General features: G+C 42.0%; 1 protein-coding gene across 1 annotated transcript in view; it reads right to left on the minus strand.

The window, feature by feature from the left end:
• The window catches only part of ANGPT1 (angiopoietin 1), a 349,019-nt gene that overhangs the window by 212,150 nt on the left and 112,199 nt on the right, over positions 1-24,670 (minus strand). Inside the window, exon 2 of the mRNA XM_019528068.1 lies at positions 3,337-3,492. Within this exon, the coding sequence (XP_019383613.1) occupies positions 3,337-3,492 (156 nt within the window). The remainder of the gene's footprint in view (positions 1-3,336; positions 3,493-24,670) is intronic.

The following is a 24,670-nucleotide window of genomic DNA, read 5'->3' on the forward strand; positions in this document are numbered from 1 at the left end:
AGTTGCAGCCTTGGCTTTCCTGGTTTGCTCTCTGCAGGACTGAACCAGTGCAGAATATTCCTCTTTGGAGGTGAATCCCATCCTCCATCCTTTGTAGGCCTTTCTTTTTAGCCTCAGGAGGTCTGCTAGATGCCTGGAGAGCTAGGGGGGATGCTGTGCCCTCTTGCTGCCTTTCTTCCAAGATGGAATTGAATTACCTTGTGCATGGAGGATCACTCCCTTGCGGAGCAACCACTCTTCCTGGATTCCCCTCCCCCTGGGGTCGTGGTCCCTTAGGGCCTCACTGACAAGACTCCTGAGCTTGTCAATGTCGGCTTTCTTTAAGTCAAGGACTTCAGTGTTGCACACATGATAGGAAGCTTTGCCACTGCTCAGATTTTGTTGAGTGATCCTCCCACAAGATGTCCAGGTAATTGAAGTCACCCATGACAACCATGGTTCTGGAGCATGCAGCCTCAGCCAGTTCCTGGGTGAACTCCTGGTCAAGCTCTTGACTGTGGGTCGGAGGACTGTAGTAGACTCCCACTGTTGTGTCCCCTGTGCTGTGTTCCTCACAGATTTTAACTCAGAGGGTCTCCAGTTGTCCACTCTGGTCACCAACATCAGCTTGCAGGGATGCATAGCTTTCCTTAACATAGAGAGCTACACCCCCACCCCTTTTATCTACTCGATCTCTCCTGTACAAGGTATAGCCATCTATACCCATGGTCCAGTAGAGCCCACCAGGTCTCTGTTTTCCCTATGATGTTGTAATTATTTGTGTTATTCCCCAAGCTCCTGGCATTTGTGTACAGGCAGGCAAGTGTCCCCTTGGGGGCTCTTGCCTTGCCCACACTTTGTACCAGGGCTGATACCAGATTGTATCAGAGCCTCCCCAACACAAGGACCTGGCCTGGCCCTCTCCAAGATCTGAGCCAGAAAGCTGGGGGGACCCATGCAGCAGCAGGGATCTGTTCCTCCCCCTCAGTTCCTGATGTGGTGAAATAGTACAGCTGGGGGAGCAGTGCCCCTGTGCTGCACAGACCTGGGCCAGCCCTCCTAAGACCCAGGCAAGCAAGCTGTGGGGCACTCATGTGGCAGGGGGGCTCTGTTCCCTGATACCCCTTCCTGATCCTCCTAACAAGTGCAACCAGGAGCTGCAGCATGGGGACAGTTCACTGTGTCAGGAACTAGAGGCAGGGGACAGGAGGGGGGCAGAGAACAAAGCCCCCTCTAGCTTCTTGCCTTGGGTCTTGGAGTGGGGAGGGGGTTGGGCCTGTGTGGCAGAGGGGCTGCATTTCCCACTCCCCCAACACCCAATGCAGTGAAAAGCAGCACACCCCTGAGCTGGCTGCAGCTGGGGGAAGGGAGTTTGCCTGCCATGGAGACCTCAACCACCCCCTCCCCCCAGACCTGGGCCAGCAAATTGGGGGGCAGCTGCACAGCAGGGGAGGGGGAGGGCTCTGATGCCCTGCTCCCCTCCCCCAAGCCATTGCTGCCAGCTGCTGGGGGCGGGGATAGAAGTTGCCCCAGTAGCTTCCTGGGAGGCATGAGGAGCCCCTCCAGCCTGTTGACTTTGGCCAGTGAAGGTCACTTCTGTGCCCCCTCTCCAAGGGTAAATATCAGTTTTGTTCACTACACTAATCTAGGGCACTTTGAGAAAAGTGCAATACGTGCAATACGTAGAATGCCTCTTCCTTGGCCTTTTTGAACATCCATCCTTAGCCAAAAGTTCACTCAAAGCCTAGCAGGCTAATGTAACCAAGGAACACCAGGTTTTGAAGCCAATGGCATAAACAATGATGTTGTTCCTTTGATTCCCTGTTCCAGACACCGCTAAGTCAACTAGGCACTATCTTAGCACAAGTTTAAAGCCTTGGGAGCCACAGCTCAGTGACTATAGCTGTTTTCTACCTTTGTCAGGGAAGAGTAAATGGGCACATGATCACCATTTATTGCTGTGCAGACCCAAAATCTGGGTAACTCATGAAAAAGCATAAAGTCACAATTACCCTTGCATTTTTGCAGTTAGATTCTTCGTATGTGGAATGGGGAAATAAAACAGGATTTGCTCCAATATTTGTATGAAGCCATACTTCAGCTGTTAAAGCTGCCATATCTCAAATGACCTTAATTAATTAAACAACATACTAACAAATTAGAAATTTAGGGCATTTTTACATGTGCTCCCAACATGGCACCAGGCATGTTTAATTAGCGAGCTGTGCTAATTAAAAGCTCCTGTGCGTCATTTGTATCAGCGGCACAGTGTGCCTCCATGCTGAGAAAACTGTGGTCATGTACTTTGAACTAAAGCTCATCAAATCTGTTTTAGTTTAAAGCTCACAGCCTCCATTTTCTCAGTGTGGAGGCGCAGTGTGCTGCTGATACACAATGCATGAGACTGCCAGAGCACATCAATTTCTGTGCTCCAGCAGACTTGATTAATTGAGTCTGCTCTGACATGCTGGATTTACAGCTCATCGGAGCAGGCTCCCCACATGTGTTAGTGCCCTTACAGTTATGTCACACTGTTTTACCACCACCATGTGTTGACCATGTCTACCTATATGCTGTGATGTGATTATATAATAGTATGGGAGGGGCATTGTAAATTTGCATTGGGATTTGCGTTCAGATGATATGATCTATCTCAAACAGTATATATCCTGTCTTAAGAAACCAAATACACATAACACAGCAATGTATTTATTTTAACAAGGGGAAGTCACTGAAGACAAAAATTTCAGCACGAATAGAAGACTGATAGAAAATTCAGTAGAAAAGGAATATTATATATTGCACTTTGATAAGCAAAATACCAGCACATATATTTGTTATGGGAAAGCCTCTGCAGTCACTAAAAAACAATCTTTAATTCAAGCCACATTATAAAACTTTGTAAAATAGCAAATGCACAAGTGTAGAGTACTTGACACATGAATGTTCTTTTTTCTCTCTTGCAGATGTAAAAATTCTGTAGGTAAAATACTTTTTAAAAGATTGGAAAATACTAGAAACCTTTAACAAAAGATCAAAATAACTATTTTGTCTCAAAACTATTTATTTAGTTTGAAAATTATATTGTTCACAGTCAGTAGCTAGGCTGTTTATTTGAGGTCAAATACTGGGAACTTTCTTGGCTAGTTCACCCTGACAGATTCATGCAAAGTTAGATATACCAACCTCATGAAATTTTAAAAAAATATGACAGTCATCATTGCTGTTGCTACCAGCATACACAAGGTATGAATGTATCTTGGATCACAGTGCTGAAAGATGATGTAGTGAAAGAGAAGATAGTGGGCAAGGCTCTCTGCTGTTAACAGTTTGCGAAATATGGCCTTGGGGATGTACCTGGGTTTCAACATCCGTGAGTTTTCTTGTCTGCTCTGCTGTCTGACTTAGAAGGCTGGTTCCTATTTCAAGCATAGTGGCTGTATGGTTCTGAACCGCATTTTGCTGTATTTGAGCCATCTCTGACTTCATGTTTTCCACAATGTAGTTCTCAAGCTGTGAAAGAACAAACAACAATAAGAGCTTTGCAAAGTAAAAGTACCACTTCAGGCTTTCTTGTAATGACAGATGAATGCTCAGCTAGGAATCCTGATGTAAGCTCTCAGTGAAAACCATCCCTCACCATTATTTGAGGTCTTATGTGGGGTCAATAAAAGTTTTGTATGAAAGCTTTCAGCACTGTAAAGTCCTTCTCTTCCTGGGCTGTAAATAGATGTTGCATTTCTCCCAGGAGAAAGCCTTTTGTCCTGGGATCCTAGATATTCACATCCAATGTCCTGCTTCAAGTATTTATGAAATATGCCAGATAAAATGTACTATCAGTTTTTCCTGGGACACTGTTATGTGCATTATTTAACTCAACTGTCATTCATTCCAGAGATCAGTCACTCAGACTGTGTGCTCATTCTTGCTACCTTTGCCAGAGGAGCACCAATGCAGCTTGAAGGGCTGCGCATGTAAAAGGCTGTGCAGCCCCGAGTCATATGTTGGAACAAAGAGAATCACCTCAAATGAGATGTTTGTTTAGAGGCTCAGGGCACATCCGGACAAGTGCACATATGCAGTATGTAGCATTGCAGACCCGTTTGCTGCACTGCACACTGCACGTGCCATACATGAAGGCATTCCCTGTACTGCTAATTTGCAACATTGGGCAAGTCGGTGGGGGGAGGGGGGAGGAGGTTGACACTGGGAGATCCCTGTGTCAAAAAATCTGTGCTTAAAAAAAGTGGGGTGGTGCATGTGGCGGCAGTGTGTGGCACTCAAAACTGAAGCCTAGCCAGCTGGACCCATGCTCCCTGCTGCCAGATTGCTGCAGCTGCAGCTCCCATAGATCCCCAGGACTCCTGGTAAGGCTGCTGGGGCCAGTTCAAGTACTGGGCCCAGCCTCCCTTACCCCACCTGCTCTGCTCCAGAGCACATGTGCATAGGTGTTCCCCAGGGATAAGGAGCAGCAGCACATATTGTGCCACTGCTGTTTATCCCTGGAGAAACGCACATTCCCACTCCATGTGTGCTTATTTAAGATTGAATGCTACCTTCAAAGAAATGAGAGTTCATTGCAATTTGCTATATTAAAATAAGCCCCTGCATTTACATTGCAGGTGATTCAGCAAAGAACATATTGATTCATATATAAAAATGAAGGATGTAGATGAACATTTGTCTCTTACTGAGTTTTGTTTGCATAGTAAATATATTGGCCCAATGGCTACTAGTGCTGACACAGACCCTTCTTAATCCATAATGTGGGGCTATTTCCATCCTCTTTACAATTCTAAAGAATGAGAAACTGTTTTAGAACAAATTTACCAGCTTTAACATATAGAAGCTTGGGAGTTTGCATGTTACTAAGTGAAGTAAATTAGCAGTGATATTCAGAATGAGTTTTGTTATCATCGTGTCCTTGTTAACTTCTCTTTGAGGGTGAGATGAGGTTTAAGAGGCTTCAAAAAAGAACAGGCACTTTAAAAAACAGGAGGACAAGCTGGGACTTTACATCACGGAATAGTCTTCAGAATTGGGAGGCAGAGTAGATTACTCAATAAATTGCATTATTACTTAATAGGAGATTCGAAGAGCACTCAAGGATGATGGATTTATAAAGGACTAACCAGGCTGGTGATTTTATGATGCAATGCAAAACAGTGGCATAACTAGGGAGGGGCAACTGCAGCAATTACCCTTGGTGTCAATTTGGGGGAAGTGAAACAAAATGGCAGCCACACCATTACAATTATAATTACACTGCTGGTGTGGTGGCAACTGGAGGTTGATGCTGCCCCCATGTCTCAGATGCCTGGCCATGTCACTGAGCCACTGATTTGAAATATCTGTAGCATATTAACATTGCAAATATCTAACTTTTTTACAGCTTTTAATAGATTTTCTCTTTATAATCTATTATAATTTTATTAGTGAGCAATGATATATGGTTGGATCTTAAAAACAGTACACAAGGACTTCAAAGCAGGAAGTTTCTTGCTTAATCCTAATGTAAAGGGCAGGGATTACATAAGGACCTAAGACCTTTCCCTCTTTCTCTTCCCGCTCCTTTGACTCCATCAAGTAGCATAAGAGGACCAGAATCTGGTCATAGGGGCCAGCTGAGAATTCCTCTAGCTTGAGGGAGATGACGACTGGTCTAAAACTAGTGAGAATGGCTCATATGACAACCGTCTCTCCCATGACCTCCATAGAGGGGGCATGTCGTAGCAGGAAGAGACATGATAGGACATACAGAGGAGAGGACAGTCTGCCAAATCTCAGCTAGCTTACAGTCCCTTAGGTACCATAACCAGCTGGAATAAGTTAAAGAAACTCTTTTGCTGCCCTAAATTATGTGAGGACTGGAACAGCTATAGTGGAGAAGCAGAGAACAGTGACTGGCTGCAAAATTGTCCCTGCACTGAACAGAGTTCACTGCAAGAGAGCATCAAGTTTGGTAATGTAAGGTGTTTTATAGGTAGCAAAGCATGATGGGAATCCTTGGGCATTTTACATGTGCTCTGAGAGGCGTGGGAGGTGCTTTAATTAGCAAACCATGTTAATTAAAAGCACCCAATTGTCATGTGTATCAATGTCCCCAAGCTGAAAAAAATTGCAATGGGGCACTTTAACTAAAGCTTGTTTTTCAGTGTGGGGATGCTGATGCACGTAACACGAGTATCTGCTGGAGCACATTCATTTCTGCACTCCAGCAGACTAGATGAATCAATTACTGGATTTCCAGCGCATCATAGCAAGCACCTTGTTTCCCATCCTACTATGCCTCCACTTTAACTCCTCACAAAACTAACTGTGCAGTTTTCTTGGGTTAAATCCTAGCATGGGATTTCAATCTCAGGAGAGAACAAGGCTGAATATAGCTGTGCTCAGAACTTTAAAAAGTAGGGCTACTCTCAGGAGAGGAAATGATAGGTGTTGTTGACCAGTAAGCACAGATAACTTTAGAGACATAAGCTACTAAATTGTTTTGATACTGTTTGGGTCAAGCTTACAGCCTGATGAAATTAAGGAAGGGAATACAGCCAGAGACTGCTGGCTGTGTTATCAGGTAGAACAAAAACCCTCTAAAGTAAACTGGAAACCCCAAAGAGAGGGCTTTGTTTTATTTTGGTTCAGTTAACCTAGGCTTTGACTGTGCTGTCTAGCTGCTTAGACCCTGCTACAACATGCAATGAAGGCATCGCCACTCTAGAAAATGCTAGATTAGTTTCTGAATGGTGCAAGCGTTGTTCTGACAACATGTTTAATATGTTCCATAAATTATTACCAGAAGCAGCGCTAGTCCAGATTTGCAGCTGTTATAAACTGATGAACCTCCACTGAAGTGAAGGGAGCTATGCCTGCTGCAAACTTGGTAAATGGTTTCTTTCTATGACTGATTGTATTTTTTATGGTTAACAGATTCCCAAATTTTAGAAACTACCTCCCTTAGTAATTCATTTTTAATCAAGTTGGACCTGCTTCTGGTAGAGTAAGCTGTACAGCTGAGTGGTAAGAACCAGATGTAGTTGATTTAGACTTGGAGAAAGGGAGCAGAAGTCATATACACAATGTGTGATTAATAATAAAATCTTCTTTCATCTTATCTATAAGCATTCCTGTGCAGATGGATGACTGCTAAGGACATTCTGGTAAGCCACATCAGCTGAGCCAAAGACAGATCTGTAACAAATTGGAATCGCCTACCGATTTTAATACCACATGTACAGAAAGACTGTTACCTCAAGGTTAAATATTTCACGAGTAAAAATGATTATCTGATTTTTTTAAGCCTGAAAAAGGCTGGACACTCAGCAGGAGAGTTATAAAGAAACTCTCACAATCCCAAACCACAAAAATATTTGCCTGACCTACCCAGTTGCCACCCTAATTTGGGTATTACAGCATGTCTTTCAGCAGGTGTGTTTCAAGGTACACGTTATTGGGTATAGCTCATTGGCTAACTCTTAGCCATAAACAGGCAGCAAGGGAATGTAAAGGTGAGAGAAAGTATAGGCCTTTCAGAAAAACAATACCACATTCTTCGGCAGGAAAAGTACATGAGGCAAAAGATGTCAGCAGTAGCAATAGACTGGCTCATATATGGGGTGTTGGAATAGTCTTGTGAAATTTGTGGCACAGAGTGCTGATATATATGTCTTTATGGTTGTTTCTGCATTCACTACACTTGATTCAATGAACCCTACTTGGCAATGTCATCCTTGAGACCAAGGGACTTGCCATAATAATGACTTCAATAAGTAATAAAACAAAGGATTAATTACAAAAGACAAACTAATATCTCCAGAGATCTATTCCCAATTCAGGTTTATTACTTTACGTAACTTATCCATTTATCACAGGGACTTTTACCATGCTGTGGTAAAGGATAGGAACTGGGTTGTCCAAACAAGATTTTACATTGTGCTTCATATGCAGAATTTTTTTTGATACATCTTGATTTTTTATACAAATCACTGTACAGTGACATTACTATGGCATTGTGCTTTAGTACATCCTTTTGGACTCGGAGGAAGTGAGTACTAAAGCATGGCCCAGTTTGGGCAGTTACTGCGCCATGCTTGTGGTGCATGGTTAAATTTTGCCGGCACTTCGTTGTAGCAGTGCACTATACTGGGGGTGCCTATCGCTATGGCAACATAGGTGTTGATCACATGTAGACCCACACAATCACTATGTTGCTATGACATGCTGTGTAGATGTGTTACTCACGTACCACATGAAGTGAATACTATTTTTAAACTACTACTTGCTGCTTATTGACTTTCTTTAACCAGTAAATTTGTCTTCAACCAGACCCCGCCCAGAATTACTGTATATATTCTATGTGCAAGTGCCACTGGAATGGACCTTTTTATTCCAATTCTAGAATTCTGGATACCTATATAGGATGATCATATTATTTCCTGCATCTGCTTCTTGACTGAAAGGGTTGAGTTTTAAAGCAGGACAATACAATATAGGCTACACTAAGATACTGCCACAGGGAAATTATTATGGAGGCTCCTAATCCAATGAACAGAGAGAAGGGAAAAGCTGGAGTGGAACCACTGGATTTGCTCCATACATGTTATTTGTTGATTATTTTATTTACATGACAAATTCAGTACATCAATAATATACACACATGTATACATGAATAAATAAACTTGTAGAAATATAAACTGAGTGGGGATTTTAATCTCTGCATTCAACAGTTTATAGAATGTTATTTATCACAACATCATAAGTTAGGCCACACAAATTAAATCATTAAAAGGCATAACGTTTAAAAAAAATGAATTATGAGTTTTATTAATATAAATAAAAGGGTATTTTGTGCCTTCTGGTTCCTGAACCTTTAGATGTCACTTGGGTCAGGTTTTAAGCTCTTTTCTACAATGGGAGAATTAGACACTTTGGTCTTTTATTTTTACAGACATGGCAGTTTTTACATATTCAGCTGAGTCTACCCAGGAGCTGGAAATTTAAGAAAAGAACATAAATATTGCAAGAACCACAAAATACAAACGGTTGGTTACATCGACTATACCTCTGAATACATGCTAGGTTTGTTTCTTTGAACATACGAGGAAAAGAACTGTACCTGAAAACAGACATGAAATATGGGAGCATATACAAACTGCAGCCAGTTGGATGTGCTAGAATGCATTTAACAAAGATGGTTGTCCTGTTCAGAAAATATATATAAAAAGCCTTCATCTTTCATAAATGTTTTATATATAAAAAATAAGCCTATAGTTCTGTGAATGTATTTCAACCAAAGTACTGTCAGGAACTATTTGCTGAGTATAGGAAAGGAAGGACAAGGTTATAGTAATTTGATCATGTGACCAGTCAGCAAGGCCCTGAAGTTTCCATTAAATTGCTTCTTTTTTAGCAGGATGCAATCCTGGTCATGCTGAAACCAAATGGCATAACTCCCATTAACTTCAATGGCGCCAAGATTTCACCCATTATTTTTATGACAGAAAAATGAAGCCAACTAAATTTATTAGGGTCAAGCACTACAGGTCTGATCAAAGACCCGTGGAAGTTATTTGGATTATGTTGATTTTAGTGGATAACAGATCAGGCCAAATATAACATCAGCTAAGAAGAGCACCAATAGATGATGTTAGCAGTGGTTCACAGGTGTTGAAAGATAGCTACAAGGAGGACTAGTTTCTAAAAATGAAAGCAAGGAATAACAAACAAGTAACATGTAAAATCCTGCTTGGAAAAATAAACACACATTTCAACCATTTCGGAATTGTAATACTCCTAAGATCTTTATCATACATTAAACTAGGCAAAGTATATAAATAACACATTAATAAAACATCATCTTATCAGGTTACGCTACTTAATCTATATTTCACTAATATTTTCTTATTTGCATTGCTGCTGGTCTTTATTTTAGTTAGCATATCTTTCAGCAAAGCACATTTCTTTGGTACATTTTTCCCCTACTGTATTTCTCTATAGAGAGAATGGATGGTCTGGTAATTCAGCTGCATCTGCTCTTTGTAATGCTCATTAAGTTGTACAGGAGTTTTCAGTAATGTTGGATGACTCAGTGAAATACATAATAAGGTTGTAACATTCTCAGAAATAAAACTGTCAGAAGATTCAGCATTATTGTTTAATAAACATTCCAGAGGATTTTGCACTAAGGCTATCTAACTTTTACTGGACAATTTTTATTGAATAATTCTTCATAGAAACCACCCAAATACTAATAGAGTTATTAAAACAGTAACATAAGGGATAAGTAAATGATAATTGTTTCTGGCAGTAGGGTCATAAATAAAATGAAAGCTTTTATTCTTATTTGATCAAAGGACTGCTTTCTGTAGTAGTCTTATTCATTATATTGTAAGGCCTGTTAAAATCCCCAATCATGTTAGGGTACAGACAGATGTAACCAGCAAACAGATGTTTGTATTCCAGGGATGGCCATAACACCCCTTGATGACCATGCAGTTCTTGTCCTGTTTGAGCTCTAAGGTGCCCTCCCTCTTTCACTTGCCCACTATGCCTTGACATATTTATCTGATCAAAAGGGAACCTGCCTAAAAGTCCTAGAGCAAGCCTAAGTTCCTCCAATTGCCAGCAGATCTCACAGCCCCCACTGGTCTCTATTCTAAGGCTAAGTGGGTCCTCCTGACCCACCCGTGTTGCCCCAGGGCACCTGTAGACTAAAGGGCTATTATACAACTCCATCCACCCCTTACATGATGCCTATACCTTGTAAGCGTTACTGTGCAATTGTTTCCTTATTGGGGCCTTGGCCTTCTCAGCCTCTGCCCCTTTTCTTTTTCTGGGCCCTCTAGTCCTGGTCCATTGTGCCAGATCAAGCTTCTGGCTCTAGCCTCCATCTGTTTTCTTTGGACCCTGAGCTCCCTAGCTCTGGTATTAGTCCATCTTGGACACCCTTTGTCCTGTCCTTGCCCTGCTCTGGGCAGGCTAAGGATACCCACATGCCCTCAGACACTATAGGGACCTCCTCCAAACAACCCCTACTAGTCCAAAACACAAACCACTAGATTCAGCCGTAAGAAAGGAATAAGCACACTGGCTGTAACAAACTAAACCCATGCTGAGTCCAAACATCAACAGTAAATTACTGTCAGAGCAGCCATACCTCCCCTTGTCCTGGGTTATATCCCTCTGATAACAAGCCTCCGTCACCTTATTTACATCCTTAGGGGATTCCAGAAATCAGCAGAGACCTTTCCTACCATCTGTGGCCAAGCGCTTCTCTATGGCTCTGAGAACTCAACTCCCTGATCAGCTCAGGTCCTGGCCTTATATGCAGCTTAAGCCCTCTCCCTCCTGGTCAGGTGGCACTCCAGCAGAGCAGCAGTTTCTCATTAGAGCTGGAAGGCTGGTTGCCATGGCAGGTTATGACTACTGCTCTAGCAGCCTCCCTGCTACCGGAGCAAGGTTGTGCCTTACTGACCTATTCTTTAGCTGCCTATTCCATTGTAGCCAACTTCCTCCTAGGCAGAGTTCTTGAGAAGTAATGTCCCAAAGAGTAGAGTTTTGATGCCCAACGGGATTAAAAAGAGGAGACCTCTTCGGTCTGTACAGAAGGAGCCATCTTGCCATTTGACTCCTTTCCACTGCCTTTGCTTTGTGGTAACATGGAAGACTTGCATGAAGCACATGCAGGCAATTCATCATCCTTTAAGCAGCAATAACTACCTCTGAGTTATCATCTGGAAATCAGGAAGTCATGATCATACACAGCTATGTGTCAGCTATCCTTCCCTAGTTCTTGGTTTCACTTGAAGGGACATCACCTTTGGGTGAGGCAGATGAAACAATGAGAAACACGTGAGGAGGAAAGCTTCTGGCACATATCCCAGGAAGATCAGGACCCAGATTAAGGTGCAAGAAGATGCACCTAGGCATACAATTTCAGTAAATTTACTACCTAACTGTTGATGGATCTACATCTTAAATGGATGACCCTCAGAAATTACTGTTGCTTATATTCCATATTTACTCATAGATTCATAGATGTTAGTGTCAGAAGGGACCTCAGCAGGTCATCGAGTCTGACCCCCTGCCCTGGGCAGGAAAGAGTGCTGGGTTTAACATGGGAGGAAAGACCCTTATCTTCGAATCGCATACAAGGGTGGGGGAGGGTAGGCAGCGCCTGTGGCTCAGGCTCCAGCCTCTACTCAGGGGTGGGACCACAGCCACAGCTGCTGCCTGCCTCCCTCCCACCACTTCTGCACCCCACCGTCTCCTCTCTGCAGCCTCTTTCCTCCATCTATTCCCCCAGTGTAGCCTCTGCTCCCCTGCCTGTCCCTCTGCATTCCCCCACTTACCCTTGCTTCACACCCGCAGGCACCATGCACTCTGGCAGTCTGGGATACTGAGCACAGCCCTTGACCAACTGGCTCCACAGCAGTGGTGCACAGCTTGCATGGCTACTACAGGGGCTGGCCTGGGCTGTGCTCCATACCCCAGGTAGGACAGAGACAGAGCCTGTCACTCTCTGGATTGGGGGAGGGCAGTGGGGAACAGAAACTGAGGAAGGGAAGCAGGGGAGAAGAGAGGCTGAGGGGAGAGGAAAAGTGGGAACAGTAGCTTGGGGGGTGGGCAGGAGCAGAGGTGGAGGAGGAAGGGGGCATGACACTACAGGGGAGGCAGTCAGGTGCAAAGGTGGTGGGATCAGGCACAAGAGGGGGTGCACTGTTTGACCCCGCCACACACACCACCTGCTCCACTCCCCTCCATCCACTACCCTGGGGAGGAAAAACCAATTGTCTTTGTCATTTTCAGGTCCATTGTTCCAAAACTGAATTTGTAAGGCCAGTCATTTACTAACTACAGTGAAACAAGGTGCTCTGGGGAGGTTTGGCCACTCTGATTTTGACTACTATTGAATGTAATATACTCAAAGTTCAAGGCCTTCACTAAAGCAAAGATTAAGTTAGCTTTTTTATTTTTTGATCTCTTCTCTCATGTTAACAAATAGTATTTGGGTAATGTTTTATTGTGCACTGGTATTAAGCCTCTCACCTTCATAAACATATATAGTAATGTAGAGAGCACCATAACTTTGAATTACCTTATTTCTATGTATATAAAATCTTAACTCTGATTTATAATAATATAGTTTTCCAACTTAAATTACATAATAAAAGAAAGGGCTCACCTATTCAGGGATAAATTAACTATTCAGACAAATGGACCAGTATATATTAGTGTCATACCATTGTCTTCAATGGAATGACATTAATTTGCATACTAGTAGAACATATGACCCAATGGATTTGTCCTTCTAATAAGATTATAAAGAAATGCACAAGTGTGTTGGGAAGTCCATGCTATTACATTTTTACATCCTATCTGACTGGAAACATTTATAACTTTGTTTTTCTAAACATATGTCTTCGAGTGTATCACAAATGCTTCTTCCTAGTCAGAACTAGGAAGCCCTGTGCATTTTTTAAATCATACCCATATTACCCATATTTGTACAAGGTTAGATTTGGCTTACAGATGGGAAGAAACAATAACATTGTTTTGACCTAATGTTAAACTTATGTCCAGTTTCAGATTTAAACAAACACGCCAAGTACATTTATTTGAATGTGTATGTATATACACAGTGAATGTTTGTTTATTTTAATATGTAATCACTGAAATAAACACAGATGATTTTGCCATGTATAATTTTCACACCCATATAGTTTCATTATTTTTAACCCACATCACTTCCAATATGTTGATAACACTCAGCCTCATTGAAAGATACAAGAGTTCCTAAGTAAGCTTGAACTATATAAAGCTTTATGGAAGTTTATATAGATATATATTGGCACACGGTAAAACTGCTTTTTCATCTGAAGATAACTCAGAGAAAGCCAGCAGAACTCTTATTTCAGACCTAAATTAAACATTTTAACATTCAGGGCTTCAGCTGATGGGGCTCCCAACTGCAAGGTGTACCGTGTCCAGCATAAAATCCCTGAGCCCTAGGGATGACAACTAGGGATCATGGCAGCTATGATCCTCAGAGCTCAGCGATGTGTGAAAGCCCCGGACCTGGGGAATCACAGCTGCTGCCATCCCTAGGGCGTGGGGATTTATAAGGAATATTAATAGCTGTGTTTTAGAATAAAAAGCACATCTCCTACTGAGGTGATTCCATGTTATAATTCCTTGGGTTAAGTTTATTGGACAGGCTAAACTTCACTTCCTTCCAAAACATCTGATAAATCAAGAACTGTATACTGAACTGATTGGAGTACTGATTTGAACCAGTTTAATAATGTAACCTGAGCTTTCTAAACAACTTGTCTCTCAGGAATTTGGACACCTTCGCTAGGTGTCCAGTGTGTACTGGAAAAGTGCAGCTCACCCCCACAATGTTGTTACATTTAGATTAACACAACCAAAAGAAGTAGAAGCCTATTATTTGTCATTTTTGGAGCCTAGTAAACTACAGTTATTATAACGATCATATGAAACACGGTTGGAAACCGATTCGATTACTTTTTTTTCAAATACTGGCTCTCTTCTTATATATAACTAAGGTTTAATAAAATCAATAAGTAGCATAATTGAGAATCACATGTGATTAAATGGTTCCATAAAGAAGCTTTTTAAGAAAGCAATCAGAATAATATGTTCTTTATTCTCTGATTGTTGAATTACTGTTTTAAATATAGTTCCTGTTTAATATTAATCCTGAAAAGGTCTGCTAGATTCCCAGCAATAGTTTTTTAATCTAACTTTCCATAAACAAATCTCCTCTCTGCTTATACAGTTGACTGCAAATATAACCCATCCCCATGCTATGCTGAAGCAGGAGGCATAAAGGAAGATGAATAATAAGTGGAACATTTGTTTTCTTTTACACAATATTTATCCAATAAAGGAAGGAAACAATTAATCCTCTTTGGCAAAGACAATCTAAATATATAGCAAGAATAGTCTTTTGAAAGTGACTTCTTTTGGAATGACTTTCACATAAATGAGTCTGATACTGTGAATGCTTTCTACTGGATGTACTGCTTACTACCAGGACTGGTACCAATGAAATTCCCTCCTTCATTGTGTATTACCTCTAAAGAATACAATCCAACCTGCCCAAGTTGTTTGGTTGCCATACTGCATTGCTAACTTGTATCTAAAATTCTACTGAATTCTAGAAATAAACTGTAGCATAGCTCCAAATGCTTCCATGAAACTTTTGATAGCTTAGTGCCTCAAATTTTTTATTGCTTTTCTTCTTTATTATACCCATATTGTGCTCATTTCTATAGCATCTGAGTGCGGTATCTGTTTATTGACTGTGAGTGGCATAGATTTCATAGACATTAGGGCTGGACAGGTCCTCGGAAGATCAATTCCAGCCCCCTGCCCGAAGGGCAAGAAGTCAGCTGGGGTCATAGGATCCCAGCAAGATAAGCATCCAATTTTCTATTCAAGGTGTTCAATATAGGTGCTTGAACCACCTCCAATGGCAGGCTATTCCAGACCTTGGGGGCTCGGACAGTAAAGAAATTCTTCCTTATGTCCAGCCTGAAATGGTTTTGCAGTAGTTTATAACCATTCAATCTCATCATCCCTTGGGGCGCTCTGGTGAATAAACATTCCCCCAGATACTGATGGTCACCCCTGATAAACTTATAGGTGGCAATCAGGTCACCCCTGAGCCTGCACTTTTCCAGGCTAAAGAGCCCTGTAACTCTCAGCCTGTCATCATAAAGTCTGTTTTCCTGACCTCTGAACATGCTCATGGCTCTTCTCTGGACTCTTTCAAGCTTCTCCACATCTTTTTTGAATTGTGGGGCCCAAAACTGGACAAACAGTACTCCAGCTGTAGCTTCACCAAGGCCGAGTACAAGGGGAGAATGACATCCCGGGATTTGCTTGAGAAGCATCTATGGATGCAAGCCAGCGTTTTGGTCACTCTACTAGCCTCAGCATCACATTGAAGGCTCATGTTCATCTGGCGGTCAATGATGACCTCCAAGTCTCTTTCTTCCGTAGTGCTAGCCAGCGTAGCACTGCTGAGCCTATAAGGATGCTGCAGGTTTTTCTTCCCAAGGTGGAGAACCTTGCACTTTTCAGTGTTAAACACCATCAAGGTTCTCTTCCGCCCATTTGCTGAGCCTGTCAAGGTCAGCCTGGATAGCCCTCCTGTCTTCAGGTGTCGATGCTTTGTCCCAAAGTTTGGTGTCATCGCCGAATTTGGCCAGTTCACTTCTGACTCCAGTGTCCACATCATTAATAAAGATGTTGAACAATATGGGTCCAAGAACAGAGCCTTGGGGGACACCACTGGTCACAGGGCACCATGACGGTTGACTTCCATCAATACCCACCTTCTGGGTCCAACCACGGAGCCAATTTCCCAGCCAGAGGATCGTGGTGGACCCAAGGCCACAACTGGCCAGTTTCACCAAGAGGTATCATGGGATACCAGATAGTAGGCTTTTTTCAAGTCAAGATATATGACATCAATCTCTTCTCCCTTGTCCAGGTGATAGTTCACCTGGTCATAAAAGGAAATGAGATTGGTCAAGCAAGACCTACCCGCAACAAACCCGTGCTGGCTATCACTCAGGATTTTGGCGTCGGCCAGAGGATGTCCTCTTTAATAAACTTTTCTAAGATCTTCCCCAGGATAGAGGCCAGGTTGATGGGCCTGTAGTTTGCTGGATCCACTTTCCTCCCTTTCTCGAAGATAGGCACCACATCTTCCAGTCTTCGGGCACTGCACCAGAGCACCAGGAGTTCTCAAAGATCCATGCCAGAGGTTGGGCTATGATGCTTGCCAGCATATTGAGTACCCTGGGGTGTAGACTGTCAGGGCCAGCTGACTTGAAGGTATCCAGCCTCTCAAGGTGTTCCTTCATGAGGTCAGCAATGATGGAAGGCGTTGGCCTGTAGACTTCTTGTGTGAAAGTCTGTGTGAAACCACTTTTTCAGAAAAGAGTCCTGTGCTTAAGGCATTTTAATGACACTCAAGAGACCTGGGTTCAACTCCTGGCTCTACCATAATCTTTCTGTATGACTTCTGAGAAATCATTTTGGGCATCATCCAGACCCCACTCAAATAAATAGGAGCCCTTTGTCTGTGCTGTTCTATTTAGACTGTAACCATTTTGGAACAGATGTTATATTTACTATATATTTATAGTGTCAACATGACAGGGGCTCATGCTCAGGGCTAGGGTCTACCATGAGCCCTTTTGCTAATGGCTTTGAGATTGCAATATCTGGGCTGCCAACCATGCGCCTTAGCACCCATACCATCCCAGTCCCCATAGCGGGATATAATTGTTGCTTCAGTACCCCCTGGCTTCTGACCTGGGCCACAGTGGGCATACAGCTGCATTTCTAAAATCAAAAGAGAATGTCTGTTCACTTGCTTATTGGTTCAGTCTAAGCAGCTTAGATTAATTTATGAATATTGAATCAATTCAGCCTCATGCTTTCTGACTGTCTGTACTTAGCCTTTGTGTTTAAAGCTTGCTTCAGACAGCTTGGTTCCATTTTATATTGAAGACTGACCTTCTTGTCCCTTTGGGCCTAACATAGCTCTAGGTAAACCCTGTTTGAATTGTAAAATTCATGCCTCTGTACAGCCACAGGAGGTGGAGACCAGAAAGTTTTAGAACTACTTCAGTCATTCAGCAATTAAAATTTTGACAAAGGTTTATTTATTCTTATGCACAATATATATGTACATAGATATAAATGACTGCACACACAAATCCCTTCAATTATGGCTTCTTAATGCTGATAGATAGTAATATTCATTGGTGCCCTATAAATGTTGACTATATTTATGGTTCTCAACTTTTATTACATTAATTTGGAGCACAAGTGGTTTAAGGATGGATGTCCTAGAAACATGTCAATGTTTACATTAGTTTTATAACAAATATTAAATTAATATAAATATATCTTCTGATGGAATCATTTAAAAATTTTAAGGCACAAAAAGTAAACATTTCCAGAAATGACCATGGCAGTAAAGTTTCCCACAGCACTATAAAAACATTAAATACTAGTTAAAATGACAACATTTTTCTTCCCATTCTCAAATTTTGACATGCTTACTTTATCCTCTACCTAATATCCTCTACCTCCAGACAGGGCCCATTTTCATTTAAAAAATACTGGACATGTAACACTTTGTACAATGCTAAGAGTGCTATAGTACAGATCCCGAAAATACATAGCGTCATAAAAACCTGGACTTCTTTATGGAGTTGGTTGCCTCAGTCAACTGATGAGTTAAGGTAATTAACCAAATAGTATGTAATATTATTTCAAATATAATTAGAATGAGAAACATGCAAACAAATCCTAAGAGCTATGATCAAAATTTGGAATTAAGGTACATTTACTGTGTCATACTGTTAGAGAAGAGATGTAACCTACATATAAAATAGTGTGTGCACACTCTTATCAATGGGTAGAAACTGATGGACTACAAGGTCCCTACTGTACATAAGGAGGTCCAGATCCGGAGTTTGCTGAACATAGGGTACCATACCCTGAATTTTAAGGTGGAGAATATCATAGAATTTAATAAAAATATTACAGTTCAACAGAACTAGCAGAATTGAATAGTGAATAATAACCTTTCTATGAGTTTAATAGTTTTATAGAAATGCTCTTGTCCTCTCCTAAATACTTTATGATGATTCAAGAAACCTAAAGAAAGGTTAGGCCAGGCAAAAAGGTGCAGATGCCCTATCATCTGGGGTCATGAAAGCAAGGAATAAATGGGCATAATTCTTTGTGCCCAGTAATAGGAATAATTGTGACTCTTTTGAATTGCACAAAAAATAGAAATAAAGGCTGTGGCCAGATTGAGATCTAGGTTTACTTCACCAGCCATACTGCCACAAGGTAAGAAATGGGGAGCCAATGGGGTTACCCAGATTTCCTAACATAGGGACCAGGTATTAATGGTTTTATTAATTCTTATGTGGCTAATTCCCTTAGAGCTGTATCAGCTTCTTCAGGAAGAGAGTCAGGAGACTTTTGTAATGCCAGGTGCTTAGCCCAAACTTCATTTTAGCTAACACAAAACTGGTTTTACATTTTCTTTTTTAACTCTAAAACCTCTATATAAAACATAGCAGAAAACATACTTACATTTGCAGAAGTTCTGTTAAATCAAAACATAATTATAGAGGTTCAAAGTCTCTTATAGACCTTCACAGCTCACGCCTGGTACAGTCCTGCCCACGTACTAAATTAAGCGGAACAAAAGAAAAATACATCTCTTTTGCCTTACTAGGCCTAGGTACCAACATTCAAAAAGCCCAAGGAGGAATTGATTTAAGTTATGCAGTTTTCTGTACGTTTTCTGTAGTTTAGATTGGTAGTGAACAGACCACACATTCGCTTCTTGGTGGGGAGGGCAAATCTTAGACTGGGTTTTACCATTTCTAAACCAATTTGTGTGCACCAAACTTCTGTTCTATTATGGGTATAGACTGATTCTGTGAACCGAACTTCTGTTCTGTTACAGATATAGACCAGCTTCCAATCACTTATACCAGTAAAAGTGTAATGTCTGTATCTGGCCTAGAAGAGCAGCATATTTGCTGCCATTTCTTTTCCTCCTGGGCTTTGGGGTGAGAACTGCCTCTCTCATGGTTCCAGAGTCTTTACGTTCTACCTAGAATTTGGTGCTATTCAGTGAATTCTCTCTGCAGGATAGGCACCTCCCTAGATGTTCCTGAGGGATAGAGCTCTGAGGCTTCAATACCATATATGCTGTCTCATGGTCTTTTTTCCCCCAGTGATGTGTAGTTCCTATTGCTAGTGTGTACACTATATAGTCTTACAAGGATTAGAGGGACAGACATAAAGATGAATAGATAAAACTATGTACCAGAATTTGAAAAATATCTGGTTTGAGCAGAAAAAGCAAAACAAAAATCCCAGAAGATTTGTAACATCCTCTTATTTACCAGAGATATTTATTTAACAGAAAAAATTAGTGGAGAACTAGTTAGTCCCTGAAGTCCCACCCTGCCCTGCCTTCTGCCTTATTTAGTAGAGAAATAAAACAATCCACACTTAATGTGAAGCAATAAACTCTGGAATTTATTGCCATTTGCACGTGCACCTTTAGCATGTTCAGCTTGGCCAGAGCAGCCCTAGGTGTCAGGGAGACTGGGGAGTCAGCTTGCCAGCTCAGGGCTGTTCCCCCCAGCTCAATGGGTTGTAGAGGGGGCTGGCTGGGACATAAGGGTTCTTCAGTGTGGGGTTAACTGGCAGGCAGCCCCTACACTAAAGCACCCTCATGCCCCGGCCATCCAAGCAGCATCTACACATGCACTGTTCTGGAGGTTTTATTCTGCAGCAGGATAGTACTTGTATTTACTTGTATTTACAAGTACTATCCTGTTGTGGAGTAAACAAGTTTACTCCAGCCTAATACATACCAAGATGTTTAATGTGAGATGTAAACACCTAGATGTTTACTGCACAATAAATGCCTTGTGTAGATGCAGCCTCAATCTGCAAGGAACTGAGATTAAGGCCTATCTTAATAAAGTTTCAATAAAGCCAGTGAAATATACAGAAGATTGATTTTTAAAGTAACAATTCAGTCATCATTCGCTGTTGGAAACCAAGAGATTCCTGAGGTATAATCCACCTGATATCTGTGATGTTCATTAGTTCCACTTTGCTATTATGAGCTCATATCCCTTTCTGTGTCTGAATATCTTCCCAATGATCTGTTGAACAGGCTCACAGCTTTGCTGACATCAGTTCCCTCCCAAACCCTCCAGGTAAGTAAAATTCAGTTGCTAAAATTCACGCAACTAATGGAGAGTCCAGAGGAGAGCCACTCATATGATCCAAGGCCTGGAGGGCAGGCCATACGAGGAGAGGCTGAGAGACTTGGGACTCTTCAGTCTGGAAAAGAGAAGGCTCAGGGAGGACTTGGTGGCAGCCTACAATTATATAAAAGGGGTACATCAGGACCTGGGGAACAGCTGTTCACCAGAGCTACCAAAGGGATAACAAGGTCTAATGGCCATAAACTCCAGGAAGGCCGATTTAGGCTAGACAAAAAAAAAGTTCTTTATGGTGCAAGTGTTCAGGGTCTGGAACAGACTTCCCCCAGAGGTGGCACAAGAACCTCTACTCTGGACTCTTTCAAAAAACATCTGGATGCTTTTCTTGCTGGGGTCACTTGATCCCAGCTGACTTCCTGCCTATGGTGGGGGGTTTTGCTCGATGATCTCATGAGGTCCCTTCCAGCCCCTAATGTCTATGAAATCTATGTAATAATTTAGATGATGAATTTGTTTGTGAATTTTTACAACACTTTTAATTCTTGCCAAGCAATAACAGTCACAGCTATTCTTTATCTGTAGTCCAGTAGTACCTATTGTCCGAACTAAGATCTCTGTTCAGTTGTGCTCTGCATTTCACAAATACAGACAAACAGTTCCTCTGATTAATGTAACAAGTGTACCAAAATTTTGACAGAGCAACAAGAAAAAGATGATACAGGTTACTGCTATTTCAATTTGGCCCTTCACCTATGTCTTGTATAAATGTCTGACTTTTATTACTAGTTTCACTTTCCTGGCCCTTCCTTTTACAGTCTGTTTCAATTTTACAATAAAACCAGACTAGATTGTGTGTAATAATAAAACTATGTTACTCTGCCAAGTAAAACCTCATCCTGAAGGTTAGTTTTGCAATCACGCAGAAACATTTACAATGTAGTCACAAATACAGAGAATGATCCTATGTACCAAGAACAGGATTAATTATTAAAGGGAAAATAACGTCCAAACCCCTCGAAGCACACTTCAGATTCATGGATGGCCTTGGGTACAAAGTTCAGAATCACATCCTAATAGTGCTAAACTTACAGGTATTTGGATTCAGGATATTGGTTTAGCTTCATTTTTTACAAATGTACTGTTCTCTTTGGTGAGTAGCATATATCTACTGCACTGGATCTGTGGATGCAATACATAAGGGAAAACATCATGGCCATCAGCTTAAATATTAAATATAAGAATGTCTTATGGCTACAGTCACATGAGCTAAAGTATTTTCATTAGTAATACTAACTAGAATTATGTTTTGTTGTATTTAAGTCTGTTACTAGCTTACAAGACACCAAGGATGAACCCCTCTGATAGTTTCATAGACTAATCATCTGACAGCAGTTGTCTGCATACTCACTAATCATTATGTATGCTGCCCATTAGGAGTTAGTAATATGCATGCCCCCTAGTCAGTATAACAATGTTAATCTCTTCAATACTGACAATACAAGCTCTTGTTAGGCACAGAATGTTGTGACTATAGATCTAAACTCATTTCTATCTGTTTCTCCCAGAGGTACCCCTGGCAAACTATATATTAATTTTATTTCTGTTTTTGCAAATCATGCATGTCCTGTTAATGGTGTTAAGCAGCAAAGTGTATCAGAAAAACTATAATCTGTGGAAATGGAAGCTTCTGGGACAAGTTTCAGGAGCAATTTTTGCAGTAGCAGAAAGTAGCTCCTGTTCCTTTCTGCAGAATATAGATTGTCTAGAATTGTGAATATTACTGATGGAATTAATTCTCCTGACTGTGGCCCGCTAGGGCTAGGGACAGAAGTTACAAATAAACTAGTTTAAGTGATCAGAAACTGGTTTAAAACTGTAACAGAACAGAAGTTCAGTGCACATAAACCAGTTTCAAAATGGCTGAAACTGGTTTAAGATGCACCTGGTTGAATATAGTACCAGACTTAACTGACTTGAGTCAAACCAGTTTATGGAACATCTGTCCCAGACCCCTTCCTGGTTCAAGTTAAATCAGTCCCCCAGCATCCTAGCATGCTTTTCAGCTCTGGGCTGCACTGGGCAGTGCTATCTGCTCCAGAGAGCAGGGCTGGCCCTGCCCATCTCCTCACTAGCCAGAGCACTATCACTGCTCCAGCTGGATGAGAAGAGGATGGGGGACTGCAGCCTGGGTCTGCCTGGCAGAGGCACAGCAGCATCTGCCAGGCTTCCCCCTCTCCACCCCAACCATTCAGTGCTCAAGCAGGGATTCTCTCTCCCCCACCCATGGCAGGGACCCCAGAGGCAGGGATCCCAGAGGCAGGGATCCCAGCCAGCAACTGGCCATGCCCCCTGATGGTAGCTAATACTGAGAGGTGCCTGTGTGTATGTGTCTCTCCAATTTTACTTGAATGGAGGCAGACAAAACAGTGTCTGCTTAGGGCTTTCTGGAACTGATTGGCAGGTCAGCTGGGGATGTCTGTCAGCCAGCCAGGGCTGAAGCTCTCCCTCCCTTCTTCCTGAGCAAGAAGCCAGTGGCTTGCAAATGCCTTGTAAAATGCCTGTACTGTGCAGGTAAGAAGAGCTTGAACTAATAATGAGAGCTGCTTTTGTTTTCTTGATGGGCTGATCAGCTTTAGGTTCTGATAAGCTCCCTGCTTGCTTGCTTCAAAGCCATCAGAGGCATCTCCCACCCTGAAACCTTTATATCAAATGAAGTTTCAGTATGCAGCAATTAATACTGGTGATTACTTCTATGCATCAATTATTAAGCCTCGTTAGAATGCAGCTTCCCAATTGCCCAATCTCTCAGTGTTCAACAGGGAACAGAGAGGTATGAAAAATGACCTGGTTTGCAATGAATGGGACCTGTCAGTGCTGTCAGTTTGAGATTTCAGAAAAGATGAAGCACTAGCTAGCAGGATAATAAGAAGGTGGCAGCATATCTGCCTAAAACAAACCAGTTCATACTGTCATATTGCTCTCAACTCTTTAGGAAGTGGCTGTTCACACCCCAGAGAACAAGATAGCAGACACAATTCTGAGAGACTTTGGTGCCACTCAATTCCTGTCCACAGCTGCAGACAGCATGAAGAAGCAGGGAGAGGGATTGAAATGCTCATCCAGTATCATCAATAGCTGCATGCACTCCATAGATGGATCTCCTCCTCCCACCCTGCCACTTTGCCTCAGAGTGCTAGCTGGGGGCTGAGGTCTGGCAACACTCTCCATGCCTTGAGAAGCAAGTGAGGGGAAAGCTTGGCACAGGCTGCTTCTCCTTCACCTCCAGGCACACCCCAGCTGGGGATTGCGCAGGCTAGGATTGGGGTTTAAACCCCTTCCTAATTATAACAGCCTGGCCACTCCCTCCCCAGCTCAGCAATGGTGGAAGGAAATGGAGGGTTTGTTCTAGTGCCCCATGGCTTCTAGCCTGAGCTACTGCAGACATGTGACTGCATTTCCTGAATCAGAAGTGAATGTCTATCCACATTCAAATCAGTTCAATCTATGCAGACTATCTTGCAATGGTAATTCATTTGGGATTGGACTTTTTGAATGTCTGTACTTAGCCTAGGAGGGGAGAATGAGACACCAGAGCCATATCGTGAAAGAAAGACTGAATCTGTGTGATAATAGACCAGGGACATATGGATCTGTGATTCCTGCTTCCACTTCTTCCTGTGCTGGCCCAAAGTCCTTCCACTTCAGGCAAAGCTGTGCTTTTTGCATTTTGGAAGCATATGTAAATTTGCACACACATGGATTTATCAGTGAAGAGGAATCATGTGGTCTATCAGGAAGGTTGGAGAGAGGGCAAGAACACTGAGTACTGTGTTTTTGCCATCGACTTTCAAGTTTTACCATTGACTTCAGTGGGGCTA

The sequence above is a fragment of the Gavialis gangeticus genome, unplaced genomic scaffold, assembly GCF_001723915.1.
Source record: "Gavialis gangeticus isolate Ggan-Ray unplaced genomic scaffold, GavGan_comp1, whole genome shotgun sequence".
NCBI lineage: Eukaryota > Metazoa > Chordata > Crocodylia > Gavialidae > Gavialis > Gavialis gangeticus.